At 58.1% G+C, this 16,188-nt stretch overlaps 4 protein-coding genes across 4 annotated transcripts; 3 read left to right on the forward strand and 1 right to left on the reverse strand.

Moving 5' to 3' along the window:
• Positions 1 to 1,704: 1,704 nt before the first annotated feature.
• On the forward strand, positions 1,705 to 3,836 carry BXZ73DRAFT_42475 (uncharacterized protein; the record flags this gene model as incomplete). Its single annotated transcript, XM_048018959.1, has 6 exons — positions 1,705 to 1,819; positions 1,946 to 2,275; positions 2,332 to 2,352; positions 2,826 to 3,163; positions 3,218 to 3,687; positions 3,749 to 3,836. 6 exons carry the CDS (start codon positions 1,705 to 1,707, stop codon positions 3,834 to 3,836), a joined length of 1,362 nt encoding a protein of 453 aa, XP_047880583.1.
• Positions 3,837 to 4,719: 883 nt separating this feature from the next.
• BXZ73DRAFT_88475 (2-nitropropane dioxygenase) lies at positions 4,720 to 6,092 on the forward strand (the record flags this gene model as incomplete). Its single annotated transcript, XM_048024963.1, has 6 exons — positions 4,720 to 4,783; positions 4,848 to 4,954; positions 5,025 to 5,120; positions 5,178 to 5,318; positions 5,387 to 5,790; positions 5,852 to 6,092. The coding sequence occupies 6 exons, from the start codon at positions 4,720 to 4,722 to the stop codon at positions 6,090 to 6,092; spliced, it is 1,053 nt and encodes a 350-aa protein (XP_047880584.1).
• A 5,157-nt stretch (positions 6,093 to 11,249) lies between these two features.
• Positions 11,250 to 13,384, forward strand: BXZ73DRAFT_98565 (uncharacterized protein; the record flags this gene model as incomplete). Its single annotated transcript, XM_048027722.1, has 7 exons — positions 11,250 to 11,510; positions 11,567 to 11,662; positions 11,712 to 11,764; positions 12,187 to 12,215; positions 12,274 to 12,372; positions 12,475 to 12,829; positions 12,889 to 13,384. 7 exons carry the CDS (start codon positions 11,250 to 11,252, stop codon positions 13,382 to 13,384), a joined length of 1,389 nt encoding a protein of 462 aa, XP_047880585.1.
• Positions 13,385 to 13,841: 457 nt separating this feature from the next.
• Positions 13,842 to 15,915, reverse strand: BXZ73DRAFT_98566 (uncharacterized protein; the record flags this gene model as incomplete). Its single annotated transcript, XM_048027723.1, has 13 exons — positions 13,842 to 14,055; positions 14,119 to 14,208; positions 14,261 to 14,277; positions 14,336 to 14,539; positions 14,594 to 14,654; positions 14,705 to 14,727; positions 14,784 to 14,830; positions 14,878 to 14,894; positions 14,944 to 15,001; positions 15,057 to 15,063; positions 15,134 to 15,253; positions 15,321 to 15,635; positions 15,691 to 15,915. 13 exons carry the CDS (start codon positions 15,913 to 15,915, stop codon positions 13,842 to 13,844), a joined length of 1,398 nt encoding a protein of 465 aa, XP_047880586.1.
• Positions 15,916 to 16,188: the final 273 nt, after the last annotated feature.

The following is a 16,188-nucleotide window of genomic DNA, read 5'->3' on the forward strand; positions in this document are numbered from 1 at the left end:
TGTCGCAAACCCTTCCTCCCTGACCAGGCCCGGGGGATCTTTCTGGACTAGTAGATCCCTCCGCATCACAGGAAGTCCCTGCAGAATCACAGTATGAAGTACGCTCCGGAAACGCGTCAAATCGGCCGTACAGAAGACCCGACGGCTCGAAGATCGGCTCACTGCCCAGACAGTCGCGAATGCGGTGGAGGAATAGAGAAGGTGGCGACGTGGATGGACGAGCAACACGGCATACAGGTGCTTCTTCTTTGCTCTGCGGTATATTCCCGATTTCTGGAACCTCTCCCCCTCGTCCAGGCACTCCTTATGGCAGTCACCGCGCGTCTCAAAGAGATGATGTCTCTGTTCGTGACTATTGACCGGCAGCAGTCGGATCTAGCCACGACAAGAGCGGCGCTTGGGGAGAAGCACAGCCTCGCAGAGAGAGCATTGGAACAGTCCGCAGCAACAGTATCCTGCTTCAGAAGCGGGATATCGAGCTGCAAGAAAGCAAGAAGAGTTGTGACGCTCTTCGAGAACGACAAGATAAGCTGAAGTCTGAGCTCGATCAAAGACTGAGGAGAACAAGACACTGCGAGGCTACCTCACCAACATGAAGACGCGGGTATGATTGAGGTCTTGTCATACGCTGCGAAAGGGACTTACATGACCAACCATCACGCAGGAAACACGGCAGGACAAAGAGATCAAGGAATGCAAGGACACGATCAAGAGACTAGAAACCAGAGTCGAAGCGTCGCAGGTCGAGATGGCTTCAAGAGAGAGTCAAGATGATCTTGACATCATACTAGAAGCAGGCTCTTCATCCTTTCGAGTACGCGGTTTTGCGCCTCGTGTCATACGATCTCTCACCAAGCGCTCGAATAGGGCTCAAATAACACTTGGTAGTCGGTGCATCGATGACTGTCTCGTCACACCGCATCTCTGTGTCTTCGCTGAAGCGAAAGCGTACCACAGCTCTTCCCGACGAGCCAGACCTGCTTCGTGAGGCTGTAGTTCACGATCCGACGACCGACCGGATACGAAGCACAGTTCTTCAAGCACCCAAATTCAGCTCGGATTGGAGTCTTCCCCCCAAGGAGATGGACCGGCGCCGTGGCGACCGTGTCGCGCGGCCACTGTCTAAATCAACCACCTTGCCCTTGGACCTCGACTCCAAAGGACGTCCACAGAAGTTATTGCATTATGGTTCCCGGCAGAGCATGAGATATAGATCAGTACCACGCATGGATTCTGGGCCCGAAATGTACTTCATCATTACGGCGCTTTCTCGAACGCAGGAAGCCCGAGATCAGCGGAAACGATGTGCTCCCGCGGTAGAGCAGAAGACGAACGTGGACCCATAGCTTGGAAGATGGTGCGCTTGGTAGCCGATGTGGGGCCCACCACATTCGCCTCCCTCGGCTGAGGTCTTCGAATGTTTCGAACATTCGCCTGCCTAGAGCTCAGCGAGACTCTTTTAGAACTAGTTAATGGGTTTCTAGTCCTTACATCACATATTCGTGGGAATTTATGTGGTACTGCCCACCGGCGCTGGCGAGCTCACGTCGGTAAACATGTCATTCTGATACTCTCCCCGTCGCCGAACACACCTCCTTCATCGTCAAGTCGCAGCAGGCGGAGTCTGACCGACCGCCATCACACTCACTTCCTCCTGTCTTGTTTCTCTTTGAACTCTTCCCTTCCCTGGGCGTAGTCACCCGTATGTCTAACGGATACCTTACCTCCCCGCTCTCTCCGCCACGCCCAGCGTCCCGGCCCTCCTCAAGAGGCTCTCACAGGTCACAAAGCCCGAGCGTAACATTGGGAGATGATTCTGGTATGTCACTTTCCACACGCATGCGCATACATCCACCACCGCCCCATACCGTCACCTCCGTCCTTCCTCCGGTTTGCCCGCCATGACCGCCAATGGGTTCTGAGATCTGAGCTCCTCTTCGTGTAGTGGCCATTCGAAACCAAATGAGTACGCTTAAGCACAACATCCGGCACCAGCAAGCACAACTACAACAGCTCGAAAACAACATCCTCGCCTCCCGCCGCCCATTGCCGCCCGGCTTCCTCTCGGACCCGCCCATGTCGCCCTCGGAACTGGAGCAATCGATACGCGTGGGTCGCCGGAGCAGCTTCGAAACGCTGGCGGGGCTTGCAGGCCGGGAGTCAGGACTGCCGTTGCCGCGCCGCAAGCCGTCGCTGGGGGATATCGGGATCCGGGAAGGTATTCCGACCGGCTCGGGGTCATATAGGACGGGCAGTCCAACGCGTACACTGAGTCGTGAGTCCCCGCTCTGTCCTTCACGCCTACCATGGATGCCGACGACCCCAGCGCAGGCATCCCCGTGTCATCGGTCGGTGAGTGTCTCTTGATTCTCCGACCCGCGCTGCGAACACGAACACGCGATTTTGTCGACGGAGATGGTGCATCATGGATGGTGTTGGATGCGGTGGGGTACGGTATGAATTAGGTATCGTTTCTCCCTCTGGAGCGTGCTATCTGCCCGTCTTTCTGGCGTTCCCCGCGCACCTGCCTTGTGTCCCGCGCATACACTCGTGTTATGACGCGCCGGCTGTCTTCATTGGTTCTGCCACTGTGGCACCGCCTGTGTGACTGCTTTTTTCGGCGGTCCTCGCTGGAAAAGAGCGTCCCTTGCCACACAAGGGGCGCGCGCTGTCCGCCTTGCATTTGCAGGAGCCTCTGTGCGCGCCGGCGAGGATGTTGCCTGTGGCGCAACAAGACATGGCTCGATGAGGAGGCGCCTGTGATGACGGTCGTCGGCTTAGCCGCGCAAGGATCTCACGCTGACCTCCGCATCCGCTCCTTGCAGGCAACGCTCGTGCTCTCGCTGGGGACGACTCCGGGAACACCTCCCAGTTCAGCATGAGCCTCAATGTTTCTACCTCATCTTCCGGAGGCGGGGTCTCACCTCGGCGCGCCTCCTTTGCCCCCGGGAACACGACCAAGGTGCTTGCGGACCTTCAAGCGGGCGTGCTCAACGCAAAGAACGCGCTCGAGAACACGAAGGCGCAGCTCCGGGTGAGTCAGCGGCAAGTGAGCCAGCTGACGAGGCAAACGGAAGATTTGAAGGAGGTCCGCGAGCGGCTGCGGCTAGAGAACGAGGGCCTGAACAACGTCGTGGCGCGCAAGGAGCGGCTGCTGCAGGAGGTGAGTCGTCCTTGGTCTTATCTGAGCAGGGGAACCGATCGGCAACGGGATCAGGTGCTCGAGCGCGCGCGGAAAGCGGAAGCAGAAGTGATCACGCTCAAGTCGTCGCTCAAGAACGAGTCATCGACGTCGAAGAAGACCATCCGGGACATGGAGACGTCGTTGACCGAATATACGGGTCGGACACAGAAGGCGGAGCGGGAGTACACCGTCCTCCGGGACTCGATCAAGGACCTTGTCGAGTCGTTCCAAAAGGATGCGTTGACTTTGCGGGAGGAGGTCAAGCAACGGGAGGACAAGCTCAAGGCGGACGCGGAGGAGATGGGCCGCAAGTACAAGCTGCTGCTCGAGCAGGTGCGGAAGGAGCGCGAGTCGGGCGGGTTGGGAGAGATTCGGTGGCTGTTGCACGAGAACAAGCGGATATCGGAGCTCATGGAGGTCACGCTCAAGGAGGAGATGCAGGGACTGCGGGGAGAGGTCGACCGGCATGCCCAGGAGAGCGACGAGGCGATACAGACCGCAAAGTGCGTACCCTTGTTTTTTGTTCGTGCGTGCGCCCGCTTAATGGGTGGTTCTGCCTGGCAGAGTGCTCGCCACCGAGCTCAGCCGACTACGGCGTCTCATGCGACAAGCAGGAGCCGTTGCTGCGCAGGAAGCACGCCATGGCCCATAATCATCCTGCTTGCTTTTGACTTTCTATTCCTCCATCGGACTCCATTACGACCGATACGCCCTACCTGCATCCATCCGCCATTCATCCTCTGCACTCTTTTTGCATCCTTTCGTGTGTTCTTCGCTACGTCGCTGTGCTGTAAATCACCCTACCTACTTATTCCCGGGGACCCGCCACATCCATGTCCCCTCAGCCATATCACCCCTCGTACGCTCATTTTCCGCACCCTGCACCCGCACCCCGCCCTCCGCACTCCGCACTCAGTCTCGTCATTCTCTATTCTCGTCGTCATATTCTCTGCCACTATTGTATATATTGCATGGGTAGCATCTCTATTCTCGTTTCAGCATCCATCTGTGAAGTGCGTCTAGACCGACCCTAAGCCAGGGCTGACGAATACCGGTAAGTCGTGCGGTTAGAACCTTGCGCAATGTGAGGTCATGTGTCCTTTCCCAACACTAGTTAGGACTTGGCAGGTGGGTAGTGGCGGCGATGTGGCTGAGACAGGTTTAAATTGCCTCGAGGAATTCGAGATGGCTGGCGGACGAATTCTCTTCAGGAACTTCATCTTACTGGAAATAAGTTATGCATGTGCCGCGAGCGCTGCTCATGCTACGATTGGTGTGCAACCGAGAAAGGTCATCAAAGATGGGCGGCGGGCCAACGTCAAGGACTCAAGTTACGCGAAGGCCGAGGACCAAAAGTGCGGGGCAGGGCGACACGTGAAACGCGCCTTCCCCGCGGACGATGAATCTGCGTTGCAGCCTCCGGGGCGCAGGTCGCCGGCCCCGGCTTTGGACAGCTTTATGTACCCGCGCCCGCCGTCTTGCTCTCCCTCTCTCCTCCTCCCCTCATCCTTCCCTATCCACCCCCCTTCCGCACCATGGCCACCATCTCCACCGGCATCACCGAGCTCTTTGGCATTAAGCACCCCATCCTGCTCGCAGGTATGCTTGTCGACGTGTTCGTACGACCGCTCAGCCCGCTGAAAATGCTGCCCGTCCGTCTCAGGCATGAACGTGGCTGCTGGCCCGGAGCTCGCTGCTGCCGTGACCAACGCCGGCGGCATGGGTGTTCTTGGTGGCATCGGATATACCCCTAAGATTCTCAGGCAGCAGGTGCGTCGTGCACCGTGCACACGACGGTCCGGCTTTAGTGCATGAGCTCACACGCCCGTCGTGCTACTAGATTAAGGCCATTAAGGAAGATATGCACGACAAAAACGGTCCGTTCGGCGTCGACTTGCTCCTGCCCCAGGTTGGTGGCAACGCGCGCAAAACCAACGTGAGTACCGCGCTCGTAATACTCTCGTCTGTAGCGTGCCCGCTCACTATCTCGCAGTACGATTACACGAAGGGTCAACTCCCGGAGCTCATCGATGTTATTATTGAGGAGAAGGCGAGGCTCTTTGTCTGCGCCGTCGGTGTCCCGCCTAAGTGGGCCATCGACAAGCTCCACGCCGCAGGCATCCCCGTCATGAACGTACGTCCCCCTCCTCTTTCTCTTGCTCCCGCCATCTAGCCGAGCAGAAGATGACCCCTACTTCACAGATGGTTGGCCACCCGAAGCACGTCACTAAGGCGCTCGACCTCGGCGTCGACATCATCTGCGCCCAGGCCGGCGAGGGCGGCGGGCACACGGGCGACGTGCCCGCGTCGATCCTGATCCCGGCCTGCGTCGACATCTGCCGCAAGCGCATCTCGTCCTTCACCAAGAAGCCGGTCATGGTCGTCGGTGCGGGCGCGGTCTACGACGGGCGCGGGCTCGCCGCGAACCTCGCCTGGGGCGCGGAGGGCGTCTGGGTCGGCACGCGCTTCGTCGCGAGCACGGAGGCGGGTGCGCCCAAGGCGCACAAGGAGGCCGTGCTCAGCGCGGGCATCGAGGACGCGGTGACGACGCTCATCTACACCGGCCGCCCGCTGCGGGTGCGGAGGACGCCGTACGTCGATGACTGGTGAGTGATGAGGTTTCTGTAGGCTCGGGTGAGCGGCGGGAGGCTGACGGGCGGTGTGCAGGAACAACAACCGCCAGGCGGAGATCAAGGAGATCACGTCGAAGGGCCTCTTGCCCTACGAGGAGGACTTGAAGAAGCACCCCGAGATGTCGATGCAGGCTCGCGCGTGGCTCATCGGCCGCGTCGCTGCGCTCATTCACGAGGTCGTCCCTGCAAAGCAAATTGTTGACACCATGATTGCCGACGCGGCACAGATTATGCAGGAGAACGCGGCACGGGTGTCGGTCAAGGCAAAGCTCTGAGCTCGCTGAGGGCCTTGTCTTCGGATGGACGGGGTAGTGTTGTATTTTGCTTTTCCCTACTTAATGCATGGGACCAGACATGTCTTACTTCTTGTGTGGCGTCCTGTGTTTATCTGGAAGGTACACTACCTGTAAACTGGTGTTCATACCCTACTGTCTGCGACGCTGTAATATCTCGCCCCAGTTTTGTGACGAAAAGCAGCACTCATGAAGAGACGTTTTTGTCAATATAAGAATGTATGCTTCGACGCCGACGGTCACGTTACCGCGTGCGATCACGATAGTGGCTGCTCTGGTGAGTCTTCCTCCTTCCCCCAACCACTGGCACCACTCCCCTTCTCGACACTTTTGTATACCCGACCATCACACGCACGCTCGAGCGCGACTCGACGTAGCTCGATTACCTATCAAACAGTGTGTACGCTTTCGACCCTGCCCCTGGAATCTTGTCCCGAGACACCACCCTCCAGTGAGCGCGTCGATGTCAAGCTCCATGGATGACATATCGTCCGCCACCCCAGCCTCCTCCACGACGCTTCCGCTCCCTTCAACAAGGCGACCGTGGCGGAGATCGTGCTCCGGACCGCGGACAACGTCGACTTCTACGTCCGCACGGGCATCCTCGCCGAGGCGTCCCCCGTCTTCGATGGCCTCTGCACCATCCCGCTCCCCCCGTCCCGCGTCGCCACCGCGCACGACGCCGCGCAGCAGTATGTGCCCTCCGGTCAGCCCGTCGTCCCCCTCGCCGAGCCCACCGCGACGCTCGACGCGCTCCTCCGCCTCTGCTACCCCCTCCCCGCGCCCCCGCCGCTGCCGCTCCCCGAGCTCAAGCGCGTGATCGTGGCGGCGCGCAAGTATCTGATGGACAGCGTGGTGGAGCGGCTGGAGGAGCAGCTCATCGCGCATGCGCGGACGGTCGAGGCGCACGCCTGTGCGCCGCTGAGCGCGTACGCGGTCGCGGTGAGCAACGGGCTGCGCAAGGCGGCGGTCCTGGCGGCGAGGGAGTACCTCGGCGTGGTAGAGTCGTCCCGTACGTGGGGGAGCTGCAAGACATCTCGGGGGCGGCGCATTTCCGTCTTCTTCATACGCAGGGATCAGCGGAGAGGGCAGAGGCGTTGGTCAACGGGACCTCTGTGCGTGGTACGACAAAGGTTGGAAATATACGAGGGAGTGCAAGTGCTCAAGGTCGACTCCTCATGCGTTGGACCTCGCCAAAGGGCGACATTCACCATGCTGGATTCCGAAGTGGATGGCAGGTGTCTTTGGGATGCTGACGGAGGTTTTGCGCAAACGTCCATGTCGGGTTGCTGTGGAAGAGAATGCAACCCGCATATTGGCCAAGGTCAAGGATACTATAGGAGACTGCCCGAGCTGTAGCGAGCATGGCTACGCAAAAATCGACGCCTTGCTGAAGGCGCTCGGGAGAAAGTTGGATAGCAAGTCATTCGAGGTCAGTAAATGCCTGCAAAGCTTGAAAGCTTGACGACCCAACGTGCTGACAAATTCTCGTAACAGATGAGATTGACGGACGTTATGCCTGACTGAACGATGATGTTGGATTCATACATATAATTTCTATCAGAGTTGAGTACGTCCATTGCTGCCTTTAGTCGGGCCCTGTGACGCCGTCGACGCGCTGCCACAGCATATTGGTCACGAATCTAAGCTTGCAATCACCAGCACCGGGTGGGAAGTCGTCCATGTTGAGTACTCGGTCCGGTCCTGCCCTTCGGGCTGGCAAGCAGGAAGGTGTGTCCTTGAGGTATCTGATTGTTGAACTAAACCTGCTTTGTTCCGCACAGTTCCTGTGCCTCGACCGGCTCTACGTGTTTGAGAAGCTCCCCGGGGGTCGATTTCGACCTCACAATATGACTGTCATCGCGGTCTGGGCGATCGGGTCTCTTATCAGTTCCACAGGTCCGGGATGTTGGCACCTCGAAGGACGCAGCTACGGTAGTCATTTCGCTCGCTTGCCACACATGCTGATGTATGCTCAGTTCCATTGCAGACACACTTTCTCAATGGACTTGGTTTAGTTGCATTAATTCCGACCATGGAACTGCCCGTCTCGTTCCCATTATGGGATTCCAACCGGACGCCCGAGACGAGTAGCCCATCGGGGCGAGCGCTATGATCAAGGTTCTTACCCTGATATCGTAGGTCATTCTCACCTCCACTGTCAGCGAATACCGGACAGGCGCGCCGCGGTGGATTAGGGTTTTCATACTACCGCAGCACACCCGGTCGCATACGTTGGGTTCTCAACCTTTCTGCTCTTCCTCCCATGCAGCTGGGTGACGATGTCGACGCGGCACATCGTCACTTCACATCCTTCACAGAATACGACGACTGGGATAAAGCGGAGCAAACATCAAACTACCTTGTCGTCTACTTCCAACAGTACATTCCCAATAACCCACGTTATCTCGCATCGTACTGATCCTTCTTACGATCTTGCGTAGAGTCTAATCAGCGCAAGAAGGGAAATGCGAAGCTACAGAAGGACGCAGTCAATGCCCAATTCGGGTCCAATGCAGTCCCCGATCAACACGCGATGGACCTCGCGTTGCTTGTCCGGTGCGCATATGTTTTTGCACCACGCTGACTGACTGTGACGGTCCTCGTAGGTACATGAGAGAAATAGAGCAAGCAGGTTTCCACTGTTCTGCCAACCGGAACATCGACGTTCGTATCTCCGTTCCAGTCATTGCGCTAGCCAGCCGCGTACCGGAGCCGGCGCTGAACGCTTGGGACCGACGACTTCTGGAAGACAACTCGTTCCTTTCTCTCGCGGTCGTCAATCCTCAGGGACCCTGCGCGCGGACTTCGGCCGGCCTCCACGACAATGGCCCTGCGTTCAAGGTCGGGGTAACCAGGATGTACAGATCGCCACGCGGAACACTGGAAGACATCTCGCCTGACAGGAGCCTGAGAGAGTTCGACGCCACTCTTGTTCTGGAGCGCGCTATGAACGAGCTGTTTCTTCCCGTACACTGGCTTCGCCGCCGTCACCGACTGTCGTGGGCCGCTGCTGAGGCGCTCTACTTCAGGCTAGCGGCGACTGATGCAGGCATAGAGGAAGATGTAGTGAAAGAGATACGGCAGGTAGGTTGTTTTTCCGACCCGAACAATTAACAAAGCTCACACCTAAAAGCTGTTCAAGGCGGACGAGGAAGGAGGTCACAAGGAGGACTATGAGATTATGCTACACGGGGACAACACATTTCTTGTCGCGTTCAAATACTTCATTCGTCGGTTTCTGGTGTGTTGTCCATCTATCCAATCCGCTTTCTGTGCGCTCACGTACTAGCACAGTTATGTGCGGAGTTCTGTCCAACGTGTCACAAACCTCATAAAAAAACCGGAAGCTTGGCATCGAAACCTCATCCTTGCAATGCAGTCGCGTGCATCGAACGGCATTGCTATGGGAAAGGTGGTGCTCTTGAAGTATGTTCCATCTACCATCGATACAGTGAACTCCAGACATTGACTTTCTAGCAGTACATGATATTCACGGAACCTAATACGGTTGATTTGCTCGTATCTTTGGTGTATATTGCGGCGGCGTATGGTCTGTTGGACCCGCTGCCCATCGGCCCCGGTCTCCCAGGCACCGAAGGTGACGGCCTTCACCAGGTAATTACTTGAACGTTTTACCACCCACGGCTGAATGCGAGCGGCTCCTTTTGCAGGTCTGTGATGCTGTTCTCGCGTTGCTGAAAACCATACCCCCGGTGCGCGTGCAGGTCTGGGTAGTACCGTCATCCATTTCGCTCACGAAGTAGGCATAGATATTGACGATCAAAGAGCACCTTGGCCGCTCGCAAGCCGCTAGGAACTTGAACATGTATGCGGAGCGAGTGTGTGTCGACGATCTAGGACTACAGGTGGAAGACGACGCATGGACTCTACTGCGCTGGTGCGTTGGGTCGTGCCCGATGCAAATCCGGGAAGTTCGCGATCCAGGAGAGGGGCTACAAAACATCGGTGCGCAGCGAGTGTGGTGTTTGTGCATGCAACCGTGCCCACGATTAAACATTCGTTCGTTCCATAGGTCACGGGTGGCGCCAATTCTGCCTCGTGTCCGCACCTCCTACGGCTGAGCGCGATTTCAATCGAGCGGTCGCCGATGCGCAAGCGGTATACCCTCATGCGCGTTACTTTCCATCACTTCCTGTAAGGATTAGTCGTTATTGGGACCACGACGGGGCTAATATTCTGCAGGGATTTCACGGGTCCCCGGTGTTTAATTGGCAATCAGTGAGGGACTCTTCACCATGGTCATACCATATGCTGACGGGCTAGCAGATTCTATTCCATGGACTATGGCTTAAAGGCATTCATCATGCACGCAAATTCGGTCATGGTACGTATGTAACCATACCTTCCATAGGTTTGCATAACTGATTATGCCCATCGCAGGAGTTTACTTCGCGAAAGAGTTCAAAATATCTCTACGGTTTGCCGAATTCGCCCTTCAGACGGCTCAATGGCCGAACAGGGCATTCAACGTCGACCAATGCACCGCACTGGCCGACATCGTGAACCTTCCCCGGGCATTCATATACCATTACCCCACCCACTACGACCCTCTCAAACTCACCCCGCCAACTGAGATGCAAATGAATACGTTCGTCGTCAACCAGACGAAGTGGATTGCCTGGTATGGTCACCCTTCGCCTTGATGCCGAACATCAGTTGACTTGATTGCGCCCTACAGTCGTTTTCTCTTGGTTAGGGGCGCGCCTTCCAGCAGCACGAACCCGATCGTCGTCTCTCCGCAGGAGTACACCAACACCAGAGGAACCTTTACATATCACGACCCCACGCACGTCCTCACCGCTTCGCACACTCAAGTTGGAATCCCTCATGCCATCGAGAATCTACGAAGCCGGATGCAGAAGCTGTGGGCTTCGTACAAATAGGCTCGACGGGGCTGGTTTCTCGCAGTGCTATCACATGTTGTAGCTATATCTCTGCGTCCAGCTGGAATGCATGGTCGTCGAAGCGCCTCATCCTCACGTGTTACCGCAGCTCTTGGAGGTGCGAGAGGTAGTACTAGTAGCTGCGGCAGAGCGGGGCCCTACAAGTATCGCACAGAATCAGTATCATCGTTGCCCACCTCCGTCCAACCGCCCTCACACTCACCTCATAGCCATGACAATCCGCGACGCCGTCGACTTCCTCCCGGTGCGTGCCATCCACCGGGAGATGACGTTGGAAGTTTTAGTGAATCCCTCCACCCGGTTCAAGTCGCTGGGTGACCACACGACCGTCATCGCACCCCTCGGTGGCCGTCGGGCCGTCGAAAGATCTACCAACGACCGTATGGGGGTCATTGGGAGCAAGATGCTGGAAGCCGTCTTCCTCGCCGCCCTCGTGCAGCGGCACCCGTGCATCAGCAAGGACGAGATGGAGGTGCGCACCTGAACCCCCTTTTGCGAGGCATACATGATGTCCTGGCTGCTTCCCAGTTCAAGTTCCATCACCTCGGCGAGCTCGTCGAGTGGTGGGTCGAAATGTACCAGCTGCGTGGGGCGCAGGCGGAGAAGGGTGTACATGACCCTGCGGTGGGCGTGTTCCCCGTAATGCCGTCTTCGCAGGCTTACTGTCCAACAGGAATGTCGAAGTCTGATGGACCAATTGGTCGGGAGACTATACGTCGAACGAGGGTATGCTGACCTCTTGGAGTGGATGACCGCGCTTGTCGAATGGTCAAGGCAGAAACGCGTGGGCGTTGCATGCGGGGAGATATACGACCGGGGGTTGGTAGAGTTTGTGTGATGTTGTATGGCAGGGGCGCAGGGGTATGAAGCAGGGTCGAATCTGTTGAAGACGCGGATAAAGCAAGCGGGCGGGGGGGCCATACCACTCACTTTAGTCGAGTAACGAGGGCAGGCACTGCACGACAGGGCCACGTGATCGCGACGCGGTTTGCCAGCAACGGATGGCTAGGCGAGGTTGGGGGTCGTCGCGTATTCTCCTTTCCCTCCGACCTCCACCACTGAGAGACCCACATTCCTTTCGTCCGCGACGGTCTGGTCACCTCGGACGCTCCAATGGACGCGCTCACCTGCGGCATCTGCCTCGATAGGCTCAAAGTGCCCGTCTGCACGCCTTGCGGTCCGTTGCCATCCGCCCGCTCCCCTTACTCGTTCTCACGCGTCTTCTGCCCCTCCAGGCCATCTCTGCTGCGAGGGATGCCTGACGGCGTACATCGAGGCCAGCGATAACGCAATGAGCGCGTCCTGTCCCACCTGTCGCGCCAACTTCACCATAGGTAAGCACCTCCCCCGCGTTTGCCCGTCTCCCGTCCCCTCCCCCTCCCTGGTCGCGTGCAGCACGCGTGGAGTAGCACCGGCTCACCCCGTTCGTCTTGCAGCGATCCCCGACCTTCATTTTGTTCCCAAAAAGTATCACTCCTTTATGATACCCAGCGTCCGACGCATTTTCATCCCCATCGACGTCGAGGAGGAGCCCTCCGCGACCGTCGTCGACACCGAGGCCCGTCACAGCCTCCGCGCGCAGGTCGTCGGCCTGTCTGAAAAGGTCGACGGGCTCGAGCGCGACCGCGCGCTGCTCGTGGACCGCTGCGAGTCCGCCCAGCGCGCTGCCCAGGCGCACGCCCAGGGCGAGCGCGAGATGCGCCTCGAGAAGGAGCGGCTGGAGCGCGAGATGCGCGAGCTCCGCATGAAGTACGAGGGCCTCAAGGGCAAGTACAAGATGCTCAAAGCTCCGTGCGTCCCCATTTCACCCACTCTTCCTCCCGTCCTCGTCCTTATGTCCGATCCCCCAGCATCAGCCAAGACAAGGCGCCCGCCCGCGCCCCGCCCCTGCAGCCCGCGCCCGGGGCGCGCCCCACGCACAAGCGCACGAGCACCCAAGCCTCGCTCGACGGCGCTCGCTCCGCACACCCCCTCGCCGCCCTCGCGCACGCCACCGTCTCGTCCGGGCCCGACTCGCAGGATGACTCCGACTCGGCGCACCTCGCCCGCGTCGTCCGCCCGCAGTCGCGCATCAGCAAGCGTCCGCGGCTGCTCGGCTCGCCGTTCGACCTCCAGAAGCGGATGGAGGCCCGCCGCCGCGCGCGCGCGCACCGCGGCGTGTCCGACGACGAGCTCGACGCGGACGCGGACGTCAGCTTCGGCTCGTCGAGCGTCCTCTCGAGCGTCGGCCCCCAGCGCTCCGGCTTGCCTACGGGCGACATCTTCTCCCCGAGCCACCGCGGCGGACGCGGTGGTGGACGGGCGAGCATGAGCTGCCCGTGGCTGATGACGCCCGAGGACGACTAAATGGCTCGTGCTGATAGTCTGGGCACCGAACAGTCGGTGCTGGGCTTGACGCGAGTCCACCCTCCTCGAACACGATGTGGGGATTCTGGTTTTCGTTCTTCTTGATTACCTCCGCCTCGTTCCTTCGTCCCGATTCTGTTATGTATCGTAGTAATGTATGTAATGTGGTACATGCTTCTTGGCTTCGATTCTTGGACATTACTCCCGAGCCGGCAATATGATGCACATGTATCTGCTTTATTCGTTGCGTGGGCCCCACAAGACCAGCCGATGCACTTTCCGTATTGGCATGTACTCCAGCTTAATCAGTATTCGTGCGTCCAGGAAAATGGCTACACCCCCATGAAATCAACCCAACGTCTATTACAGATGGAGTAGATATACCATGAATAAAACAACAGAAAAGCACAACATTTAGCACAACACTCAAGATACACAACGCAACACGCGACCACGCTCAGTCCTCGTCGTCCCCGAGGATGTGATGGTTGTCTTCGCGGTCGACGGCGGTGAGTGGCGTCGCTGGCACGCGCGAATACCACTTGTTGTTAGTCGGCGCGCGAAGCTCGATGGCGCCGCCGTCGCGGACGGCCGCGGACGCGGCGTTGCGGCCGCTGATGGCGTAGAGGTTGATCAAGGAGACGATGAGCGCATACAGGATGAATGCGAGGCTGTGATTGGAAAGTGGGGTCAGCGCGGGGGCGACGAAAAGTAATGGAGTAACCACGGCGCACCTGAACATGATGAGGATGTAGGTAACGTGGTCCATGCCCTCTTCGTGCACGAAATTAATCTCCTCGTCCGTCCCAGACATGAAGAGCAAGCTATATGTGCGACATCAGATTTGAAATGCACTGCAGTCGCTCAATGACTCACCCAGAAGCAACAAGGAGCTGTGCGGTGAGGAGTGATCAGAGGGGCACATGCCAACAGAGTCGAGGATGCACTCACGAAGGGGGGTAGATGCCTGAACGCGCGCATGGGGTTCTGTGTGCTGCTCGCGGGAGTTGAATCATAGTGGGTACCGTCAAGGGTGTGCTCGCTGTGACCGTCGCCCTCTGACAAGTCTTGAGTGTATTTGGGGGCGACAAAGCAGACCTCGATAATGCGCGTGACGCCGGCAGACATCAAAGTGTACCCAAAGATCGAGTGTACCTGCAAGACACATACAAATCAGATTTAGATAGATACTAAGGAGCAATGGTGTACCTTTGTCGACAGCATCAGTGCTTGTGCATGGTCGGACATTGCCCATCCTGTGAGGATAATACTACATGAAGGTTGAGCTGAGGACGCAGCAAAATGGAGAATTCCGCATACATGATAGCAGGGACAACGGATCGCTGGAGGATGGTTTAGAACAAAGCTACTTCATCCATGATGCAAGGTAGCTGCCCACCTGGTTGTTACGGGACAGGAAGATTCCCAAGAGACCGCCAGCCCACCCTACCCACTGTCAGATAACGGAGGTTGGGAGCAATTTACAGGCTCACAGAGAACCCCCAGGATCCTATACACAAATCAGTGGAATCTCATATTCGCGAGACGCGTCAACGCACGTGTGTTGCATGTCTTTGACTGACCAAGCGCCGCCGTGATGCTCGGTGAACGTATTGACTGATGGGCAGATGGTAAGCACGCGAAAGGGAGCGTAACATGAGATGACACATACCGATTCCCTGACAATGCGGAACACGTTGACGGTGTTTGTCGGCGAAGCAACGCGAGCACAGCGAACGTAATACTCACCCACAGCATGATCACCCAGGAATCCCACCAATCTGGACTGCGACCACTGCGGCGTACCCACGCCTCGCCGACGAGAAGGAGAATGGCCATGATCGTGCCATATGCGATGAAACCGCCCCCCTGTATGCGCGCGAATACAGCACTGGTGAGAAAGGAGATAGTGTGCGACGAGAAGGAGGAAACGGACCATGATGTAGTGCGCGAGACACTGCCCGAGGTTCCCTCCACGGCAGTACCCCCTGAACGCGATCGCGCCAAAGAGCATCTGAACCCAGCCAAAGATGGGGTAAAGCTTGCCCACAACACCGTGGGCACGGACGGCCCAAGGGCGCAGAGATTCTTCGTGTATGTGGAGCTTGAGGTAGACTCCGAGAAGCAGTTGAAGGGCGAGCGGGATAAGAAGGATATTCGCCATCTCGCCGTGGGCCGAGGCGGGGAAGGCGCGGCCGCCATGCGCGTGTCCGAGCACATATCCAGCGGCAGTGAGAGCAAGACCTGCGCTCTGTGCGCGTGCGAGACATCAGCGGGGGCGAGGGCTGCGGGGTTGAGAGACACACCTGAAGCGGGACGTGCCATCTACTCCGCGAAAGGCCCAGGACCATGCCGGTGGGGAAGAGAACACCCCAGACGGCGATCTGGAGGAAGATATGGAGCCATAGGATGGTGTCCACTGGCGCGTTCTTCTCCTCCTCGGTCAGCTCATCGTGGTGGTCGTGCGCGAGCGCAGAGGCGGCGAAGGAGAGCAGAGCAATCGAGAGGGCCGCGGCACGCGCCGAGTTCATGGCGGAACGAGTGCGGGGGGCCAGTCAGAATCGGAGAGACTGACGCGAAGTGCCGAGAGCGGGGACTGTTGGCGCGGGGGATGTGGACGGAGGTAAGTTAACGGGCAGGGGGAGCCCGCGTGCGCCCGGCCAGGAGAAGCCAGTCCGGAGAGTGTCTGGCTGTAGCGCCCGGATTACGCACCTGCGCGTTTAATTTAGTCGCAGGCCCTCTATGCTCATCTTCCCGAGCTTCCTCGAGGTCCTTGGCCATCTGGATCCAACCACATTCCTGCT

The sequence above is a fragment of the Epithele typhae genome (assembly GCF_022376455.1).
Source record: "Epithele typhae strain CBS 203.58 chromosome Unknown BXZ73scaffold_8, whole genome shotgun sequence".
NCBI classification, from domain to species: Eukaryota; Fungi; Basidiomycota; class Agaricomycetes; order Polyporales; family Epitheliaceae; genus Epithele; species Epithele typhae.